Source organism: Triturus cristatus, chromosome 8 (assembly GCF_964204655.1).
Source record: "Triturus cristatus chromosome 8, aTriCri1.1, whole genome shotgun sequence".
Taxonomy (NCBI): domain Eukaryota; kingdom Metazoa; phylum Chordata; class Amphibia; order Caudata; family Salamandridae; genus Triturus; species Triturus cristatus.
The window spans coordinates 1,552,200,370-1,552,222,163 of NC_140591.1; the positions used below are offsets into that span (position 1 = coordinate 1,552,200,370).

Sequence of the window (21,794 nt, forward strand, 5' to 3'; positions counted from 1 at the left end):
CCAACAGCAACACAGGATCTGGACACGGGACCGCAGGGCCCGAAAGCACGTCGGCGGGAGCCGGAGGCCTAAAAAGGCGGTCTATGGTGGCAAGAAAATCTTGTACCTGTTCGGGAGTCGCCGACGGACCCAGGTAAGCCGCAGGATTCCCAGGCGCCAACGGAGCCACCTGGGCAGAACCCTTGTCCCCGTCGTCCTCATCCGAGGACCGACAGGGGGTGGGGGGACGTCAGAGAGAGAACACGCTTCTTAGACTTTATGTCGAAGCTTACCAGTATCCAAGGGCGAAGACTTTGAGCCCGAGGAGCGACTACTGCGGCCCCGCATGCGATCCTGGGAACGGTCCCTGGATCCGGAACGGCGCTGGGATGAGTGCCGAACCTCCAGCAGCTTCCGGCGCCGCTCCCTCAAGGCCTTCGGGCCATGGCCCAACAGTCCCGGCAGGACCGGGAGTCGTGGTCGGTCTCCAGGCAATAGAGGAAGACAACGTGGGGGTCTGCCACCGACATATTGCAACGGCAGGCCCCACAAGACAAACCAAGGCATCCCTACGTGCACCAGGAGAAAAAGGGGGAGACAAAATTCTCAAAAGAGTAGTCAAAAAGTGACTAAGGTACGTGTTCTAACCGCATCTGCACTTGCTGGCGTGGAAAAAGAAAACTGACGTCAGCTGGCATGGGTGGCGCCCAAGTATCCTGGCACTTACAACGCCAGCAATGGACGCGGAGCTACAGGGCACCACCTACTGACGTGCTACGGTACTGCTAGCAAAACTTTCCGGATCCAGTCTTACGCCTGGGGATTATTATAACGTACGGAATCTATCACTAAAGTGTCCATTTCAGATAGGGCAAGTTCACATGATAGGTATTACAATTGATAAGCGCGAAGTCGTTCAAAAGGAGGACCCATTAGTCTTGTTAATACAATGTTTAAGTTCCATGCAGCTGGAAGCCTAGGACGAATTACTCTTAAGTCTCTCCATAAAGGCTTTGATAACGGGGATTTTTAATAATGGTAAGTGCAGTATATTTTGTAGATAGGTTACAATAGCAGCAAGGTATAACCATATAAATGTATATGCTAACCCTGTAGTTTGTAGATGAAGGAATTCCTATAGCCTGATACCCAGGACATATTGTTTGGGGTCAAGGGCAACAAGTTTTCAAGTGTATTATGTCACTGGGACAAGTAGGCCCAACCCCCTGCAGCACAAACCCTTTGGCTGCCAGTTTGCAGTACCACATTATGGATCAGGGAAGGACACTGTCTGCAGTGAAGGTAATATTTTTGCCCATATGTTAATGCTGTTCAAACTTGTATTTATGGTTCATTAATTGAAAGCCTTTATTATTAGGGTGAGCGCTCTAAGTACATGTTGTAAGCTCCGACTGCACTACGGACAGTGGTTCCAGTATAAAAATGTGTACACACATTTTCAAAGTTTGGCAACATAAGGCTATGTATAATGCTCCCAGAATGCTCTGATGCTGGGCAAATATTTGCAGAAGCTTGAAAGCAAGATTGAGGATTCTTTGCTTTCAAAATAAAATGTTCATAAAACATGTAAGCAGGAAAAAAAAAAAACATTTTGTAAACTACTGTAAAATTACAGGTACCATTTATTTGCATCATTTAGAAACATTTGCTGATGCATGCTAGTATTTCCCGAAAATATTCATAATAAAATTTCAGTGTAACTAGTTTCAATAAGATTATGGAAAACAAAAATTAACAAGCTTTAGCAAAGCCAGTAGGTCTGAAATCAGTGGTCAGCTTTTTAGATTTGGCATGGCTTTTGTAAAAACGAATTGGTGCGGGAGCTGCTGGATCCTCACCATTATAACAAACATTGGCAAAAGCAAAGATTGGTTTTTGGTCTCAAAAAGCACACACCGCCACAGTAGTTCCTGGCACTGAACAACACTGCTGTGTGCAAATATGCTCCTAGTGAAAGAGCAGAATGCGGTCAATCGCAGTGAAGCCAGCCCTTACAGAGTGTGAGAGAGAATTTTAATGAACACAAAAGGTCACGGTTAACGCGAGACCAAATTAGGGGTCCAATTATTAAAAAGAGTCTGAAAAGTGCACCCAAGGTCCATTCAGTGCAGCTATACGGCTTTCGTGAATTCCCAATAATTTACATAAGTAGGACAAGAAATAGTACTCCTAGAAAATATTTCTGAACTGCATTTTAGCATGAGCAAATAGGCATGTGAATATTTTCTCATGTGTAAACCTGAGTGCTTGCAAGTTCACTCTCCGTCCAACCACTTTTATCCCAAACTCTGGAAGAAGGTTTTCGTCTGCTATTGTGAGGAGTAAATTTCCAACATTTCTCAGTAAGGGAAAAGATAACAGAAGAGTAGTTGAAAACTCATAATACATGCAAGTTAGAAGGTTTATACAGACTCAAAGGGCATTCGAACCCTGGAACTATTGCTTACCACTACCTTAAGCCCCAGTATGTAGATCTGCACAAACGTGGCAACATACGGGGATTGCAAGCATTCAAACACTACTATGGTATGAGCCCAGGCATAATCAGAGAGGCTATATCAGAGCTCTTGTATAATGAGATTGCTGCCATAATTTGTCACTGCTCTACATGGCACCAAAAGGGCAAGTGGGTTTAGTTACATGACAAGTAGATTTATGAAGCAACCTGCCCATGGACCAGAAGATATTGCATTAAATTCAAACCCCTGAGATGCAATAAGTAATTCACAATTGCTTGCACTTTTGCATTGAGAGGGTTTATTTTTTGCAGTGGCGGACTGCGCGCAGTCTTTTCGGTCGAAGCCGATGCTTTGGTTCAGGGGTAGAAGTCCTCACTGTCCGATGCTTCTGTGCAAGCTGAAGAGTGGTGAAGTCGTATTGGGATTTTGAATCATGGATCGATAATGATTCCTCCCGAGCCGCTGAAGCTTCTTCATCCTCTTCTTGTTCGACAGAAGATATCCGGGTACATCGTCCGCTTGCTTTCACAGCATTTCTTGGGTTCGAGCAAGTCTGTCTCGAAGGGTCTTTTTAGACCTGAAAGACTTACAGGGCTCAAAGCTCTCCTCTCTGATCGGGTGAGAGGCATAGATTGCAAACGGAGTGTTGGTCAGTATGAGGATACTTGGGAGTGACAATTCGGACAGAAATAGAACAGAGTGCATTCCATTAGCAGGTCATTCGCCGATGGACTTTGGAGTCAAAAGTATGCATAGCAGTCTGTGGCCTGTAGGTCAATGGAGCGAGTCGAAAACCTGCAACACGAAGGGTGCTCGCTCAAACGCAAAAAACTACCCAATTGAAACAATACTGTCGAGTGGAGATACTAAAGAACCGAATGGAGCCTGAAGCAGTCTCGAACTGGAGCGCGAGGCATTACATCTGAATTTATTGACGGGGAAGAAAAAAATCTGAAGATGGCGTTGATGACCTTGTGTAGTATTACCAAGAGGAGGAGTCAACCTCATGACTCAAAGAAAACTCATTGGAAAAAAAACAACTTGCAATCATCCGAGCCCAACACTAGATGGCAGACTTATGCAAACATGTGTATCTACAGCACACATGCCTCAAACACGTTATAGATGCAAAGATAATTGACGCAACCTTGGTACTACCTGCTTTGAGGACCACACTGGTACTTAGATTGGATTAAAAGGAACTGGTACTAAACAATGATTGAGGAAAAATATGTAGGTATCCCCACAACACATATCCAGACAAAGACACTCACCCACCAAGGTCTTTGGTGCTCCCCTAGATTTATTTGTGGTTATGCCCTGGTATCTTGTTATAATTTTAAAGAACAGTGGTTCCGGTGTGGCCTAAAAAGGTGTGAGCACTCTTAAATTGAATTTGTTCAAATAAATATCTGTTATCTTTTGACCTACTTGACCCTCTACAGACAGTCTTTTGCTCCCTTCTTTGGATTGATTTTATTTGTAAAAAAACAGTGGCCCTCGTTGGGTCACCCCTTCTTGCTTTTGGACCTTTTAAGACCACACCTGAACCACTGTTCCTTACAACCCCAGGTTCACATATCGGGGTACCCTTGTTTCCCAAAAGCCTGGTTGGTATCTTGTTAGGCAGAGTCCACAAATATTGAGTCACTGGAGTCCAACTAGCAGCCTTGGATTGAATAGAATAGGACTAGTGAGAGCCAGCACTCACTATTCTAGTGCTTCAGTGCCCTTTTCTTTAAAAGCATGAAACACAAACTATTAGGTGTGATCAAGGTTTTTAGTGGTGAGAGCAGTAACTGGACTGAGGGCACTTACAGGAGTTAGGGGTCCAATCATGACCAGGTTTTTTACTGGTGCAAAAACAAAAGTTGATGGACAGAATGCAGAACAATGTCAGTACAGTACAGCGATCTGGGCCTAAATCCATAGATTTTTTTGCTCACCATGCCATTCCAGTTTGAACCCAGCCATATGCAAAACAGTCTTGACCCTGTGCCTCATGGGAACAGTCCAGCCCGAACTGCCAAGCCAGGTTCTCCCTGGACTGGAAATAAGCATCCTAGGACCGGTTTCGGGGTTTCACCCCTCTTCAGCCAGGATAGCTTGACTCCAGTGGCATGGAGAGCACGGGACCCACGTCTGGGCATACCCTTCCCACTCGGGGTGACAAATGCAAAAACAAAAGTTGATGGACAGAATGCAGAACAATGTCTTACATTCACCCCAATACAGATATCTGGGCCTAAATCCATCGTTTTTTTGCTCACCATGCCATTCCAGTTTGAACCCAGCCATATACAAATCAGTCTTGACCCTGTGCCTCATGGGAACAGTCAAGCCCGAACTGGTCGAGAAGGGCATAGATTAATGAGACAACTCAAACCGTTAAAAATAAATTCGACCTCCCTGGACAGCAGAACCATTCCCCACATCAAAGGTGTGAAGGTACTGTTCTCCTGGCCCATCTGGTGAGAGAGAGGGAACAAGACAGCACACTATCGCCACAGAGTGAGGAGAGAATGGTTCAGGTTGGCACTTTTCCATGTTTGAAGGCGATGGAGGAGCTCCTTGCCCGAGATGATACTCTTGTCAATGCTCATGTCTCTTACAAGCAGCTGGGTGAGGTGGGTTATCAGTCCCAGGCTCACCTAGTTATTACTGCTACTCTAACACAGGTTGTGTACTCAGCAGGGCTTTATATAGCACACAACCATGGTGATGGACCCAATTATGCTAACTGGATGATCACAGTCTTCCACAGACCAGAGTAAAAAATGACTGACTAAAACAAAACTGTGTACACCACCCAGTAACGGGTGGACTGGGCTGAGGGTGCAGTAGTTAAACTCACTCAGAGGGTACTTTGAGCAAAGATCTTATGCCAACAAATTTACACCAAATAATCTTGCAATATTGTCAAGCCTACTAGAGGTAAAACAACATACACTAGAAAAATATGATGGGCAGGGAGGCAAAGCGTGTACAGGTAAAGTGGAGGACTTTTGTTCCAACATACACCAGCTGCCCCTAAGTTAGTGTTTTAGGATAATGGCATGATTCTTGAGAAATACATCAACTTGAGGAATAAAATTAATCTCTGGTAAGGTGGGGGTCAAAGATGTCTCCTGATTCACTTTCATTCTCAGGTATGGAAAAATGTTGCACACAAGTAATGCTAACAGGTCTTCCGAATAGAGGAATCTAACTTAAAAAATTGAATATTCTTTGTCAGCCAAGCACTGAACCCCTCTGAATTGGAAAAAAAATCATGCACACAAAGTCTCAATTTAACCAGTTAAGCAGAATTAGAATTGACAGGTGGAAAGTGACCAAACGCCAGATTACAGAGAACATGGTCACAATGCTAAAATAAACTTGACTGGGAAAACGAAAATACAAACCTATTCTGTGAAAAAAGGCCAATCATAAGCAAGCAATGAATTAACGTACTAGTTACACGAGGCAGAACGAAGGGGGAAAAATAAGTAAATCACTCAATCAGCTACAGAACTTGCTAACTTTACAGCCTCAGGCCTATTCTAGATCAACGTCTGGAACTGTAAAGGGCATTTGCCATCCACAATGCCAACAGCAGACGTAGTAGCCAGCCTCAAATACCAAGACTCCCTACACACACATCCAGCCTCAAGAGCAGCACATTTAGAAAAATTTGTTTATCAGCAACTTGCCAATCACATTGCTCAATATCAACTCCTTGACCTATGCCAATCTGGCTTCAGAGGGTCACAGTACTGAAACTGCCATGGTCCACAATGTTGCAGCTTTACGCTTACTCGATCAAAAAGAGTTCTGCTTACTTATCCTACTTGACCTATCGTGCAAGTTACTTCCCTTCGGTAACGATGTATCTGGTAGAGATTCTAGCCGCAGATTCCTTAACGTAGAATTATCCCCAGGAGTGAGACTATCTGGAAACATTTATGCCACAGCATCTCTGCGCGCCAGGGGCAGTACCACGCGACCCCGCCATGACATCGTCCGCGGACGTGACGTCTGCAAGATCACATAAGTCCCACCCCGGGGCGCTGACGTCAGTTTTCTTCTGAGAACTTTTCCGCGCCACAACGCAGAGCCATCACAAACAAAACTGTGAGAGTATGGGAACAGTGTGCGAAAAAAAAAATCAGTGAAACCGAAAGGGAAGAAGCGAATGGTGAAGAACAGCACCATTAGGGACCGTGCCAAGCACTGCGTTACTTAAAGTCATGGAAAGGAAAGAGCAGAGCACCGCTCCGAGAAGCAACCCTCTAAAGCGAGGGCGATATCAAACCTAGAGGCAGAAAAAAACATGTGAAAAGTGTTGTGGCAGACGACAAAGTCTGCAACCACAATCTATAACAGTGAAGGGGCAACACGTCCGGAACAGATGAGTAATGACAAATCACCTCAAGACAACACCATCAAGGGGTGTCATATCCCCTGTAAAAGGCTGAGGCACAGCCAAGAGAACCCAACCCAGAGTAGTCAGAGACCCCAAGCAATGAAAAAAGGAAGATGATGAGTAGGCGCCACACTGGAATAACCAGGGTGCAGGGATGCAAAAGTATGCATGAACCTACCATCCAATTACCAGAAAAGGAGTGGAACAAATAAGCAGAACGAAGCATCCCGCCAGGGAGGAAGTGAAAAAGGGCACCCGCAGAAGACCAAGCTGAAGGGTCCTTGCAGAACGGGGAGGAAGGGCGGGCCGTGAAGGAATCTGCAGCTAGAGTCGTCTCTACCAGATACATAGTTACCAAAGGTAAGTAAGTTGTACATCTGATAGAGACTACTAGCCGCAGATTCCTTAACGTAGAATAGATACCCTAGCCAGACCCAAAGGGGAAGAGGGCTGCGAGAGAACCTCACCAGCTTGGAAGAACACAGGGCCCCAACAGGGGATGTGTCATGCGGATAGGAAGGACGGCCCAGCCCCCTCCAAGCAGAAGCAAGCAAGAACAAGGAGAAGGGAAGGCCAGGATACCAAGATACCAGAAACCTACCCACGGAGCAAAGGGCGTCCGCCAGAAAACCCGGAGGGACAGACAGCACCAAGCGAGTACCAAAGGAAGTAAAGAACCACCCGCAAAACCAAAAAGAAGAGGTGGAGTGGAGACAGAGCCCGCCTCAGGAGAACACACACAGTGAAGGGGACAGCTGAACGGGTGTCAGCCTCGAAGCAGGGAACAAGGCTGGAACGGCCCCACATCAGAGAAGCGCATACGTGAGAAGGAAGATACAAACTTGCAAAGCTCCAGCAAAGCAAGGGACAGGAGCACACGGTTACACGCCGAGGCCCACGGAGGTGGACCATAAGTACCAGGCATGCGCAGCAGGCAGCCGGTACATACTATGAAGTAGCGTGCCCAGAACAAGCAGAGCACAAGGCAAAGACAGGCAAGGGAACCCCAGAACAAGCCCCAGAGAAGGACCGTCCCAGAGGCACAACCCGGCACACGAAGAGAAGTGGGACCGGCCAGAAGATCAAGAGGAGAAGAACCACCCAAGAAGCAGCCGGGGTTGGGGGGGGGGGGGGAGACGAAGCGGCCCCCAGGACGTGAGACATATGTAGTACAGATCTAAAGCAGTCAAGCAGAACACAGGAGAACACCAGAAATAACCTAGCACCCCTGGAACACAAGGCAGAGGCCCAGGCCGAAACGTCGGATAAGAAGGTGGAAACACCAAGACACGACGCCGTAGATAGCATGACAAAAGCCTGTCTGGCGATCCAGAGGCTGAAGAGGGAAGGCAAACCCCACAGAAGCAGATATCCAACAGGAACAAAGGGTAAAATGTACAACAAGCAAGCCCTGCAGAAGGATAGATACATCATCGGATATTGAGCAAGACATAACCTGGCGCAGCGCAAGCTGCTCTAAGGCGGAAGAAAAAGGACCACACCAAGCGGTATACAGTGACGCCAGGAACCCAAGACAGTATCCCCACCCACCCAGCTTAGGACAGAGCTCTACAATTGCCTACAAGTACCCCACCTAGGGTATGACACGTCCCAAAACAAATCAGGGTAACAATTCTTAGGGAAACCCACAGCAGAGGTCAAGAACATAAAAGACCTGTGGATATCACCACAGGCGGCTTACCAGTCAGCCAAAAAAAACCACAGATGGTCCAACCCGAGGACCTATACAGCTTCACTAACAGCCAAAAATCATTCACCACAAAAGCTGAAGGGCTTAACCAGCAGCCAAAAGAACAGAGGGGCCAACTGAAGGACTCTGAAGGCATTCCATGCCACACACAGCACACAGATGGGTCAACCGAAACGCTAAGCCCCAAAGAGAAAGGTGGGATAAACGCCTCCCATAAGACACCCGAGGACCGACAAGCCAAAGCTTACGGAGGTAGGGTGGGTTGGGTGGGGTTGGGTGGGGTTGGGGGGCATACGACTGAGCCCCGCAAGGAGTCATTGAATAGCGGAGTCCGCGTGGGTGATAAAACCCAGAATCCCATCAAAAGGCAGGTCAACAAGACGCTCCCGAATATTCTCCGGGAAGACGCTATCCAACAACCAAGCATGGCAGCGGAGGGCCACAGAACACGCCATAGAGCGGGCGAGAGAATCAGAGACATCCAAGGCCGAACTAAGAATAAATGCAGCTAACTCCAGACCATCCCGCACATGGTTCCGCAGATCAGCACGGGCACCTTCGTAGGAGGTGCGAGACAGAAGGGACTCCGCGGAATCCCACAGGTCGGAGGTAGCCCTGGCCAACACACAAAGTGTGTTGAGCGCGTGCAGAGCAGCACTAGTGAAAGCGAAAATGTTACGCCCCCAGCAGTCCAACCACCGGGCCTCAAGTAACGGAGGGAGCAACACCGAAGGCAAGGAAGGAAAAGCAGTCTGCAGGACAGGCCCTGGGCAGATGGGTGGAAAAATCGTGCGGGGCAGAACAGTGGCGATGAAGGAGCGGCTGAGGCACCGGATTCCCCATAGCAGGACGCCCCCAGAAGAGAGTTGTGGAGCGAAGCTTCAAATGGAAGAAGCGGCTCCCCTCCACCAGAGCCCTGGTGGAGAACCTTCAACAAGTGGTCCTTTGGGAGTGGAGCAACCGGGATGCCCAAATGCAAAATGCCGGTGGCCGTGGAGATGGTTTGGACAAAGGCTACACTCGCCTCTGTAGGGCGTCGTGTGGGGGAAAGCAACTCTTCCATTGGCGAAGGCTGCAAACTAAGCCGCCCATCCCCGTGCCCTGCTGGAGGAAGAAACAGCCAGTCTCTGTAGGATGGAAGACCCATGGACGAGTGAGGGGCCGGAGGGGTCTCCGTAGAAGGCGGAGAAGCCTGCGGGGCAATCAACTGCAAGGTGCAGAAGAGCGGGTCCGGGGGCTCCGGACGCTGAGCCGGCATAGAACCCGCCCTGGAAGCCACCGGGGAAAATGCAACGGTGCGGCGTCCAGTCTCCGGAGAAGGGGAGACAAGGAGACGTTGAACCTCCGGAGAGGAAGGGACATCCGGAGCAGAGTCGACGATCCGACGTCGGGGAATCCGCCACAGGCACCGCTGTGTCCTTGATCGGCACCGAAGTGTCCACCAGGTGTGCCGAATATACCTCCATCACCACGTGCCTCATCGGAGAAGGGGGCGGGTCGGAGCCGATGCAGCCAATGAACTGTGCCGAAAAGGCGCCCGTCGACCTCCAACGAGGCAGCCGCCTGCGCAGAGGACCGAGGGGACTCTGGGAGGCACCCCGGATCCCGGCCTCCACCCGCGGCGCCGCCAGGGCCGGGGAGGAAAGCCGTCAATGCCGGACAGGCGTCGGCTCGGCCTCCGGTAAGACAGCCGCCTGACCAGAGGACCGAGGGGGGCTCTGGGACGAGCCATGAGTCCCGGCGACCTCCGACACCACAGAGAACCCCGCAGGGTTTTGCGGCGAAGCAGGGACGCCGTGGGTCAAAGAGGGGAACCCCTTAGGGCTGCACCTCCACGACACCACACCTCCAAAACCTGAAGCCGAGCAAGTCCACAGAAGGCCCCGTGCATGGCGAGAGATCCTCAGAAGTCTCAGGAAGAGGAGGGGGGCCCAAAGAAGCCTGTAGAGCCGTAGCATAGACCTTCATTTGGGCCCTTGTCACCCCAATGCCAGGAAACGGCAGATAGGGTGGCGACAGGCAAGGGCGCACATCCCGAGAGGAACCCGCAGCCTCTGCAGAATGAGGACAGGGCCTCGGTGGCAAGCTGCAGGACTTACCAGCAGGCGACAGACGCCCATGGGGCCTCGGTGAAGGACGATGCCGCAGCCAGAACAAGCAGGCCGAAAGCAATTTCATCCGGCGCTCCCGCTGGGACTTCTGCTTGAGATGCTGACAAGCATCTCAGTCCGTATAATCATGGTGCTCGCATAAACACCACATACAAATAGGGTGAGGGTCTGTCGCCGACATCGGACACGCACAAGAAGCACACGTCTTGAAACCCGAAGGCATTGCACACTGTTCCCAACCAAAAGGCGTCAAAAGAGGCCTGAAAACAGGTCAAGGGAACTTACTCCGGATCCGCGTTGCACACGGAAAAGAAGGAAACTGACGTCAGCGCGCTGGGGTGGGACTTGTGACTTCGGCGACATCATGCCTACAGACCACGTCAAGAAGGGGTCGCATGGTACCAACCCCCCGGCGCGCAGAGATGCTGTGGCAAAAAAAAATCCGGAGCCAGTATCAGGCCTGGGGATAATTCTACGTTAAGGAATCTGCGGTTAGTAGTCTCCATCAGATAGCAGTATTTGACACTGTCAAACACGAGATTCTCCAGAACCTCTTAGAACATAGGAGGGGTCTCCCTGGTACTGTCTTAAAATGGTTCTCCTCATTCCTACAAAACAGATCTCAAACAGTCTTGATCAATCACGCCCTATCCAACCGGACGCCAGTCACAATCTGCATTCCCCAAGGAAATACGCCTTCCACAACCCAGTTCAACCTATACATAGAACCCCGACCAAAATCCCCAGTCTCCAACATATATGTATGCTGATTATACGCAACTTTACATGAAAATTACCTCACCTGAAAACATCATTATCCTCAACGCCTTGGCTAAAGCTCAACACTGGCTTACTCTAAACTGCCTAAAACTTTGTGCCTCAAACCCGAATTACTATTAATCTCTCCACCCAACTCCACGTCTATCAAGGACTGGCTCCCACTCCTTACATCCTTGAACTGTACCCTTCATATCGTTGGATCCACAAAATACCTATGGATAATTCTAGACCGCAACCTTTCCATCCAGAACCACATCAGCGCCTCCATTAGAGGGGCTAATCACCAACTTCGCGCATTAAGGAAACAAACCCTTGCTGCCCACTGCAGATCTCAAAATAGCAGTTCAAGCACTTGTAATCTCCAAATTTGACTATGGAAATGCTACCCTTGTGGGTCTATCGAAAATAAAACTTGCAGCATTGGGGGCTACCCTAAATGTGGATGCGCGACTCATCACAGACACAAAAAAGATCATATCACCTTGCCCTAAATTAACTGAACTGGCTACCTAACCAGGCTACGATTCTTCTAAAAAACTCCTGATGCATAAAGCCATCCACCACAATACTCCTTGATACCCGACCCAAAAAATTGGTCCTATCTGATGGGATTAGATGCTCTTGTTTGCGCTATATATAACTTCATAAATAAGAATAAATACAAAATTACATACTATAACTGCACACCTCGACGTTTTAAATGATACATTAGAATTTTTTGCAATGATACTAAAAAACAGACAAAAAGCAGTGCAAATTAACTGAGAAGACAGTTGACCAAAATGATAGCGTCACTAAAAGGATTTGACTGACCATTCATCAAGAAGCACATTAAAATACATAACCCTCTTCAAACCTACTTCGGCATAAAGCTTCCGTTGGAAAGTGAGGGTTCCTCATCATCCAGTCCATCAAAGAGCTGAGATTTTGAAGATCCCGTCTGCAAGGCCTTCGGTCGCACTCTCGTAGCTGGGCGAGGAGTCAGCTTATAATGCGTGGGAGTCGTCAAGGCTTTTTGTGCAGCTGGATTTGTTGGCTTCAGACGCTAGAATAAAAGTTATACCAATATGAGCTAACAAAAGTGGAATGAGTGGTTGGTCCCGAAGAACTGGACAAAGTCAATTTCACCTACTTTCTCTGATCCAAATTAGCGACTGGAAGTTTAACATGCATTGCATACACTTCCTCAACTAACAAATCTCTGGCATTGTCGCCACCACATGTTTCATTCTGCCCAAGGCCTTAGGGAAAATGCTCGACATTTGTCTTCTTTCGCTCACTAATTGATGGTCCAAAACCTGATCACCTCAGATTAGACTATGGGAATTCCCTTTATTTGGTACTTCATAAGTGCTTCACCCAAAAACTGCAGACCACTGCTGCTAGACTTCTCTTAAGTACCAAAAGACCAATCTGTTGCACATCTGCGCAGGCCCTCACTGGCTGCCAATTCACAAAATAATCATTATCAAAGCTTTAGTACTTCTTTCTAGTGTCTTTTCCTTTAAGGACCAAACATATCTCCAAAGTTTGGTTAGTTCCTATACCACCATAAGACCTTTTCGATTCTCCAAAAGCAGTCTTAGTTATGCCTCTGTTTAAGTGATATTGACTCTGGGCAGATGCTCCTCCCTTGTAGCTACAAAGCACTGGATCGCGTTTCCTCACAAACTTATTAAGGTAACCTCTGAATCTTCCTTTAGAAATGTTTTTAATACATGGCTCATTCATTTCAGCAAACTCTACCACCTGGTGCTTAGCCGGAATCTCCCTCCATTAGGACACCCTAGTTTGGGTAACACCATGTTTCTATATTCATTCCTTGATTTTTTTTCTTCATTTAATTACATGTAATCACCAAATGCAAATATTAGTGGGTACAAAACATAAATAATAACAATTAGTAAAAAAATGTTTTTAAAAAGTTACCAAAAGAAAAACAGTATTTGTTATTCCCAAAAGAACACAAACAACTTACATAAACACTGAGAATAACATGGCAAGCTTCACTTATACAGCACAGGAAGGCCAGAGTAAAAAGGAACAGGCATTGGCAAAAACCAATTGTCTCTCCTCAAAATACAAGAGCTAGCTATTGGCATTACCAGTCATTTATAAAGCATCAGCAAAAAAAAAAAAAACTGCCAATGGCGCATCGTGACATAAGCAGTTGAACTGATGCCCATCTGAGAATGTTCACATATTAGAGCATGTCAATTTCAGGGCCAAGAAAACTAGGACTACATCACGCCATATTGTTATGGAACTCCATAAGCTCCCCTTGCTGGCTCACAATCTACAGCATCTTCAAAACCAACTGCATCATTTCCAAAGCCACTGCTACCAGCATCTTGCCATCTTTGGTGGCTCATGGCATGCCTGCAGCAAGGCCGTGCTCAGTTTGGGGACTTAAGTGTTCAATCTATGCAACCAAGATACGAAACATCATCTCCATAATATTAAGGTGCGCACACATACTGCTCCAATGTAGGAAAAAGTTTAAAAGTTGAAGATGCACCTATTTAATGAACACTCTCTCAATGCTTTAACAATCCAATAAACAGTTATCTCCATTACTCGTTGGCTGTAAGCTTGCCTTTGACACTCGCATCACTCAGCTGCCTATTTGGTTAGCATTATACAAAGATCACATACATAACTATTAGAAAATCCTATTTCAAGATGGGGACTGTAAGAAAGTGTATTAAGTGGTGTGGTTTTGAAACCTCATCATGTAATAATGGCAATCTTCATCAGGTCCAGGTAGGTTTCTTTAATAAAACTCTTAGCTCAGCTCCCTGTAGCTGTGGCACAGAGTAATGTGGCCTAAATAAAGGAACAAGTGTAAAGCAATTATAAGTACCAAAACAGGTTACGTCAGATAGACAACAGAAGAATCCAACACCAATTTATAAAAATAGAGCTAAAATGACATATTAAGCGAAACCAGAAATAATTTTTCAAAGGTAAGCAAATTCGCTTTTCAAAAGATTCAATAAATCATTGTAATTGTTTGAGCAGTTTTTAGCCACCTCTGTAGTAAGGTTAAACCTTTTAGCTTGCTAAGGCCACAATGGATGTCATTTTTCAGCAATCTTAGGGTACTCAGTGTCTTCTGCTCCTCCAAAACGGTCCACCCAAGAAGAGGTCCTGATGCTGGGGATACAGGATGCTTAAAAGATGCGGTGAGTATTCCTGGGACCACCCTGGCACCACAAGCATCAGATGTGCTCTCTGGCCTCAGCGATCTATCTCCGATGGTGCAGGGCCAGACACTGATCAACTCATCTAGTGGTTCCAGCGGCTGCTTGCAGGGGATTCTTTTTCGTGCAGGGCACGAAGAGCCCACTTTGAAATCTGCCACTGTTCCCACAGACTTTAAGACACATTGGTAGATCAGGACTGTCTCCCAGCAGGCGCTTCAGTATTCTGCAGCGGCAAGCATTCCTGGGCAGCTGGGCCCTCAAGAATGCAGGCATCTCTGTTTTTTGTCACTGGTGCACAACAGAGGGCTGGCGAACTAGCCCTTGGAGTCACTTTGTCACTTCTTCAATCCTGGCATCAGTGGAACTCTTTCACAAGTGGGCACAGCCCTCTATGCGGTTGCTGCAGGTGCAGTCCAGTCTTGGATGCAGCCTATTTGCTGGGTCCAGGGAGCAGCAGGGAAGTCCTATCTTCCTTCCAGTCCAGTAGTGATCTGAGAACCATTGGCCTGGGGTGCCAGTGTTATGCAATCATCTCATCTACTAGCCAAAGGTGAAATAGTTCATACAAGGCAAACTTTCCCACCTTACTCCAGGATGGTACAAGCCTGCTTTTCCTGTGGGGAACGCTGGGGCAGAAGGAGTGGCTCATTATGCAGAGCACCCCCCCTGGGATGTACCCAGCATAATGGGACACTCTTCCTGGAAAACCAACTTTGCAACAGGCTTTCCTGCTCTAGAGGAGATGTAAGCCAGTCCACCTACTAAAATGAACTTATGAGAAACAAAAGGGATCCACCTCTGTATAGATATATAACCATGTTCTCCAAGACTTAGTGCGTCTCCTCCAGTGGTGGAAAGCACACAGCTTTGTTTAAATACCCCTCACACACCAAAAGGGCCCTTGGTCTCATGCTTCATCATAATGGTCTTCCCGCACCACTGCGGGACGGTGCGTGCTGCAACCTACAACTACGCGGAAGCACAAATTTTAGAACAAAACTATGTGTAGTCTAGGAGTGCGAGTGGAAAGGTCAGGAGTGAGTGAAGGAGTGAATACATGTTAAAAAAACACCTGGCTCTTTCGAAAAAACACTTTAATATTCCGTTGAGCTGGTAATATTAAAAGTGGGGAATGAATTGGAGATACAATGCTATAATGAACTGCGTCTCCTATGTCCACATTTTTCTAAGCCCTTCCCCTGCTCCATCAGGACCGAAGGATCCTATCTACACTCAAATTTGGAATGTAAGGAAAGGTACAAAAAGTGTATATACATGTAGATAATACTACATGGTGTACATGTCAAAATAAAGATGCACTGTATACAATACCTCAATAGGTATGCTACTTAAATGTATATCTGGAAGAAAAAACATACCATTAAAAACATAACATATGCATCATCCATCACAATTGGTGGGGACTGTAGGAAGATGGAATCTAACTGCATGGTTACCCCCACTTTTTTCCTGGTGTTTTGCTGGTTTTCGACTTAGTTTGACTGGGATCCTGCTAATCAGGACCCCAGCCTATCTGCTTTCTCGCTTAATTGGTTGTTCAAGTACTTTAGGTACACTCCAGATTGGATTCTGGGGTACCCTGATCAGTCCCTAGTATATGGTATACTATGTACCCAGGGCATAGGTACCTCAGAGGCCTCTCAGGGGCTGCAGCATGTATTATGCCACCCCTGGGAGACCATTCAAAATGACACAACAGGTCTACTACAGCAGCCTGTGTAAGGTGGTGCATGCACCCCTTTCTTAGATATAGGTTGACTATATCTACTCCATATCACTGCACATATAAACCTATTAGTCACCCCTATGGCAGGCCTTATCAATCCTGAAGGCAGGGTGCTGGGTTTTAAGTGAGAAGGTGCACCTGCGTAAGCAGAGCCCCTCTGCAGCCTTCGGAACCTCTATTCAGGGGTTGTCTGAGATGCAGCCAACCTTATATATACTTTAGTGCATTATAACCTCGCAGTAAATGCGAACTTTAAAACGGCTGCATGGAAACATGTGTTTGGTGTCAAACACCTTGGAATCATATCGCCACACCAAGTAACTAGTGTGAGAGGTATGATTCCACCCTACTAGAGGGAGAAATATGACAGGACCGGTACACCCGGTACCAAATTCACAGACCCTGGCATCACAAAATGGATGCTGCCAGCCACAGACATGAGTCTGCCCTCCTGCTGCTGGGCGAAACTCCGGCAGGGGAGGCTGGAAAATAGGTTTCCTGTCACAGGGATGTGTGACCACCTCCCAGACACGCTTTAGTGTATTTGGGCTGGGTGGGTGCACTCTGAGTGCTTTGATGTCTGCACTGGGGGCACATTTGGTGTCCCTGTGCATAGTCCAGCTCAAACCGGTTGCAGGAGCCATTTGCTGGCGCAAAACTGGACAAAGGACATGGGTGTAGCCACCCCTCTGTCCTGACCCTCCCATAGGTGGGTCCCCAGAGTTTGACCCACCCCTTCCTTGGGTATAAAATAGGAACCCCTGGCTATAGGACTTTAGATTTACCTGGACGAAACTCTGCTTCAGAAACCAAGTACAGGAGGTGGATTCCTGTGGTCTGAAGTTGATCCGTGCTCTCAGCAATTCTGAGATCCGCATCCCTCGTGGGGATCATGCAACCCGAACCCCTGGGCAAAGTGTACATTTGCAGCAGCATATATTTTTTGGCGACCCCCGAGGCTGTGCTTTGGACTACTTGAAGTCCAGACCCCGAGCAGTATTTCCACTGAAGATTTCCGGCCTACACTCCATGAGTGTTCCGTAGGCTGGTATTTTGTGATTCAGCTTGTGGTCCCTTCGCGATCCCCGGTCCGTCGACCTGTGGGTCCCTGAGAAGGGAACTTTGACTTTAAGTGGGTTTTCCTGGTTGCTCCAGATGTGCCGTGCCTCTCCATCACTTGGGGAGCCCCCAGGACCTTGCTGGTCCCCATCGAAGCATCTTTTCTCTGACCGCGTGGGTTGCAGTTGCCAAGGCTGGTTGGTCTTCAAACGGACACTGACCCCTCAGCACTCTACATCCTTCGTGGGACAGCTCGCCTGCAGACTTTGGTCGTCATCAACGTCTCCTGGTCCCCGTGGCTGCAGAGTCAATCTTCACCTCATCTCACCTGAAACACCCGACATTGGTGGACATTTGTCTATCGTACCCCTGGTCACTGTCAAGTGACCCAGACTCTGTCCCCTCTGCTTTCAAGTTCTTCTAAGCGCCGATCCATGCTTAGATCACACTGGACACTTATCTTCCTGGCAGCAGCCCTTCTTCGCATCATGCCATTGAAATCAACTAGCGTTTCCGACACCACTGGACGCCTCTGCACCCGGATCTCCTGGAATAGGTAACAGGTACCTCGGTACTCTCAAGGGTGCTGGCCTTAAAACCTTCTATGTTCCAAAGGGTTTGCTTGAAGTCCTCTCCTCAGTGTCCTTAATCTTTAAAATTCGAAAGGCGACTTTCCCATAGGATTGTACGGAGCTCGCACCTGTGTTCTCACACCGCACGCGTCCCCCGTGGGCCTCCTGTGTCACTACCTTAGGTGGTTCCTTGGGGTCCCAGCGATTCTACGTGCTCTAGGCACTGTGTCTAGTCAAGTTGTGGTTGTTTACCACTTTTAGTATATGGTTTGGTCTCCCCCTGGAGCCCACTGTGTATTGTGCTATTTACTGTCGTTCTAGTGCTTTAATATTGGGCATCTTGTACTCTAATCTCATAAATAGGTTAGTGTGTTTGGTAATAAATACATATATTTTATACATACCTTGTGGTGTTCTCCTTTCATTTGGTCATTCAGGAGGTTATAATCTGGTAAACCAAGCTGCTTTACATTCCTTCAAAACTTAGCCTGAAGGCTGCTCTCCATAGCTACCACTAGGATAGTTTTCAATAAAGGTTGTCTTTAACCTAATCATCAATATGGGTCGTTTGGACTGGTGCAAGGTGTCCACTATAACTAGTAGACAGCATATACCAGGCAAACTTCTCACAGTGACCTATAAAAAAAAAAGTGATAAATACTGCGATATATTTCCACCATCACTATCAGTGACGATAAGCCAGTGTTGTGGATTGCTGGTGGAAAAAAGGACAATACAAAGGACAGACATACACTTAAATCACACACTATGTCTAAGGACCGCCAAATGCGTGTCCAAGGTGATAATTGCAGGCTATGGTAGTTTGGTATAACTAGAAAATAGTCGCTTACAAGGGAAAAGAGGGAGAGCATATATTTTTTCTAAAAAGGGATAATACCCCACGAGCCTCACAACGGGGTGGGAAGGAGTGTCTATAGTCAAACACTGGATACGGATGAGTAAAGGAGAAAAATGTTGTTAAAAGTGTCTAGCCATCGCGACAAGGCACACTGCCTCTCCTGGATACTACCTCCCCACGGCTCCGTGGAACAATGGGACCGCGGCAAGGGGGGGGGGGGGGGGGGGGCAAAACCCATGTTTGTATATAAAAGGGGTAGCAATCTGAAGGACGTTAGTCCATACGAGACCACGACCTGAACCAACAAGGACTACTGAGTGTGTACTTCTACCACCAGCACAGGGCCACCACCCCTGTGGCAACTGCAGCACTTGCCTTCTGACGAGGAAAAGCAGACACATTAAATTCAGGAATGCACTGAGTGGGATCAGAAGAGGTTCACCAATTGCAACAGCAAGAATGTAGTGTATGTGGTCACCTGCCCACATACACTACACGACATAACTGTGTAACAATATCTGTCACAAGGACCATGTTCTTTCATGGTCTAATATTAACCCACCTTTTTTGTTGGTGTCAATTTCATGCTTTCTTACGCATGAATTTCCGTGGGTCTCTCTAAGCCTACCACTAGAGGGGCACCGCCATATTTTAAGTCCTTAATGGAGATAAGGTATAAACTTAACCCCTAGTGTTTCATACACAAGCTCGCCATGTGAGCACAATTAATAGACAGTATTCCAAGTCTTATGGCTTTCCTTCATTAACAATGAGCTGATTGCATGATTATAAAACAAACCCCCGTATTTAGAACTTTCCCGGTCTCATAATTACTGGAGGTGCAATTTTCTTTACCCAGACTAGGTTAGCGGTCTAGACTTTCAACGGGACCGGCACAAGAAACAGTGATACATACTATACGAGCATTATGTTAGAACGAGAATATTTTTGGCTCAATTACCATCACCTTTAAAATGGAACCGTACTCTACAATATTGAACATTTATTGGTCTTATCCAAACAATCCTTTTTCTTACAGCAGACCCGAACCCCGGTCGCGCTAAGACCGGAAGTAGTTCTTTTTTCAAATTGGCAACGAGGTCTGAGTGGACTTTAGCAGTCTAGTGCTGCTTTGACAATCAATTATCACTTTGGCGGCTTTTTCGGCAATTAGCTGCAGTACTTAAGGATGCGCCCCCCGCGGTCCCATCGTTCCACCGAGCCGCAGGGAGGTAGTATGCAGGAGTTGCAGTGATCTTGACATTCCAAGTACGACATAGCCGATCAGAATCCAGAGGGCGCCTTGTGACGTTGACTGGACTCTTAACACAACTTTTCTCCTTTTCTCATCCGTATTCAGTGTTTGACTATAGACACTCCTTCCCACCCAGTTGTGAGGCTCATGGGGTATTAACCCTGTTTAGAAAAAGTACGTGCTTTAACTCTTTTTCCCTTGGCAGCAACTATTTTATATTTATACCAAACTGCTATAGCCTGCAATCATCACCTTGGACACGCATTCTGCGATCCTTAGAGTGTGTGATTTATGTTAAGTATGTCTGTGTTTTTCGTATTGTCCTTTATTTCCACTAAGAAACCACAACACTGGCTTATCGTCACCGATGGTGATAGTGGAAATATATCACAGTATTTATCACCTTTATTTATAGGTCACCACCAATTGTGACGGATGATGCATATGTTATGTTTTTAATGTTATGTTTTTTCTTCCAGATATACATTAAGTAGCATACCTATTGAGTATTGCATACAGTGCATGTTTATTTTGACATGTACACCACTTAGTATTATCTACATGTATATACACTTTATGTACCTTTCCTTACATTACAAGTTTGAATGTAGAAGAGATCCTTTGGTCCTGATGAAGAAGCCGGGAGGGGGGGGGGGGGAGGGGCTTCGAAACATGACATAGGAGAGAGAGCTCATTATAGCATTGTATCCCCAATTCATTCCCCACTTTTAATAATGCCAGCTCAACGGAATATTAATTTTTTTTTCCAAAGAGCCAGGTTTTTATTTTTTATTTCTTTTTTTAACATATATTCACTCCTTCACTCACTCCTGACCCTTCCACTCACATTCCAACACTACACATAGTTTTGTTCTAAAATTACCAGGAAAATAACCTCTTGCCAAACTGCTCCAGCTTTTTCGATCCCTTATCCGGCGGTAGGGAACGCACTTTGGGAGTTGGAGGCCTGAATGACCAGGCTCTCCGGAGTTGGATGATTTGTCAGAAAGGCCAGGTCACCGGGTGCCAGGCAATGACGCCTGGCCATGTTCTTATCCACAGGAACCCCTGTGGCTGGCCTCGACCAGGTGCCCATCAAAACATCCATCAAGGCATCAGTAAACGGGAGCAGAGGTTCCATAGAACTTGCTGCCGGCTGAAGCACCTCAGTAAGGAGGTTGGTCTTGTGAGTGATAGTAGTCAGATCAAGGTCAAGGGTCTCAGCTGCTCTATGGAGCACCACCGTATACATGGCGCCTTCCTCCATGACTGTGGGAGGAGACATGATACCGGGGTCGGAGGAGAGGTCAAGGCCACCGGCGTCCTAAGAGTCCTCCGCCCACTCATGTTCAGACTCGCAGTCATCCCCCTCCTCCACAGCCTGTGGCACAGGCGGCAGCGGAGGCACAGGGGAAAACAAATGCTCCAACGGCGCCGGTCTGGCTCCATGTCCCAATTACGGTCCCAAGCCGGAGCAAAATTGCACGGAAATTTGGGCAAGGGCAGAGGTGGGACAAACTGAACCCATGGCGGCGCTGGGAACGGAGCCGCAGGGGCCAGAGCCGGAGGACCCTGCAGGGTCGGGGCCAGAGCCGCCGGCAGAGGACCTTGCAGCGCCGGGGTCAGAGCC

At 47.4% G+C, this 21,794-nt stretch overlaps 1 protein-coding gene across 7 annotated transcripts in view; it reads right to left on the minus strand.

Moving 5' to 3' along the window:
• Positions 1-21,794, minus strand: part of NUP98 (nucleoporin 98 and 96 precursor) — a 791,668-nt gene that overhangs the window by 492,368 nt on the left and 277,506 nt on the right. For all 7 annotated transcript variants that reach the window (XM_085623457.1, XM_085623456.1, XM_085623459.1 and 4 more), the window contains one exon: positions 12,327-12,511. In XM_085623457.1, coding sequence (XP_085479583.1) covers positions 12,327-12,511 — 185 coding nt within the window. The remainder of the gene's footprint in view (positions 1-12,326; positions 12,512-21,794) is intronic.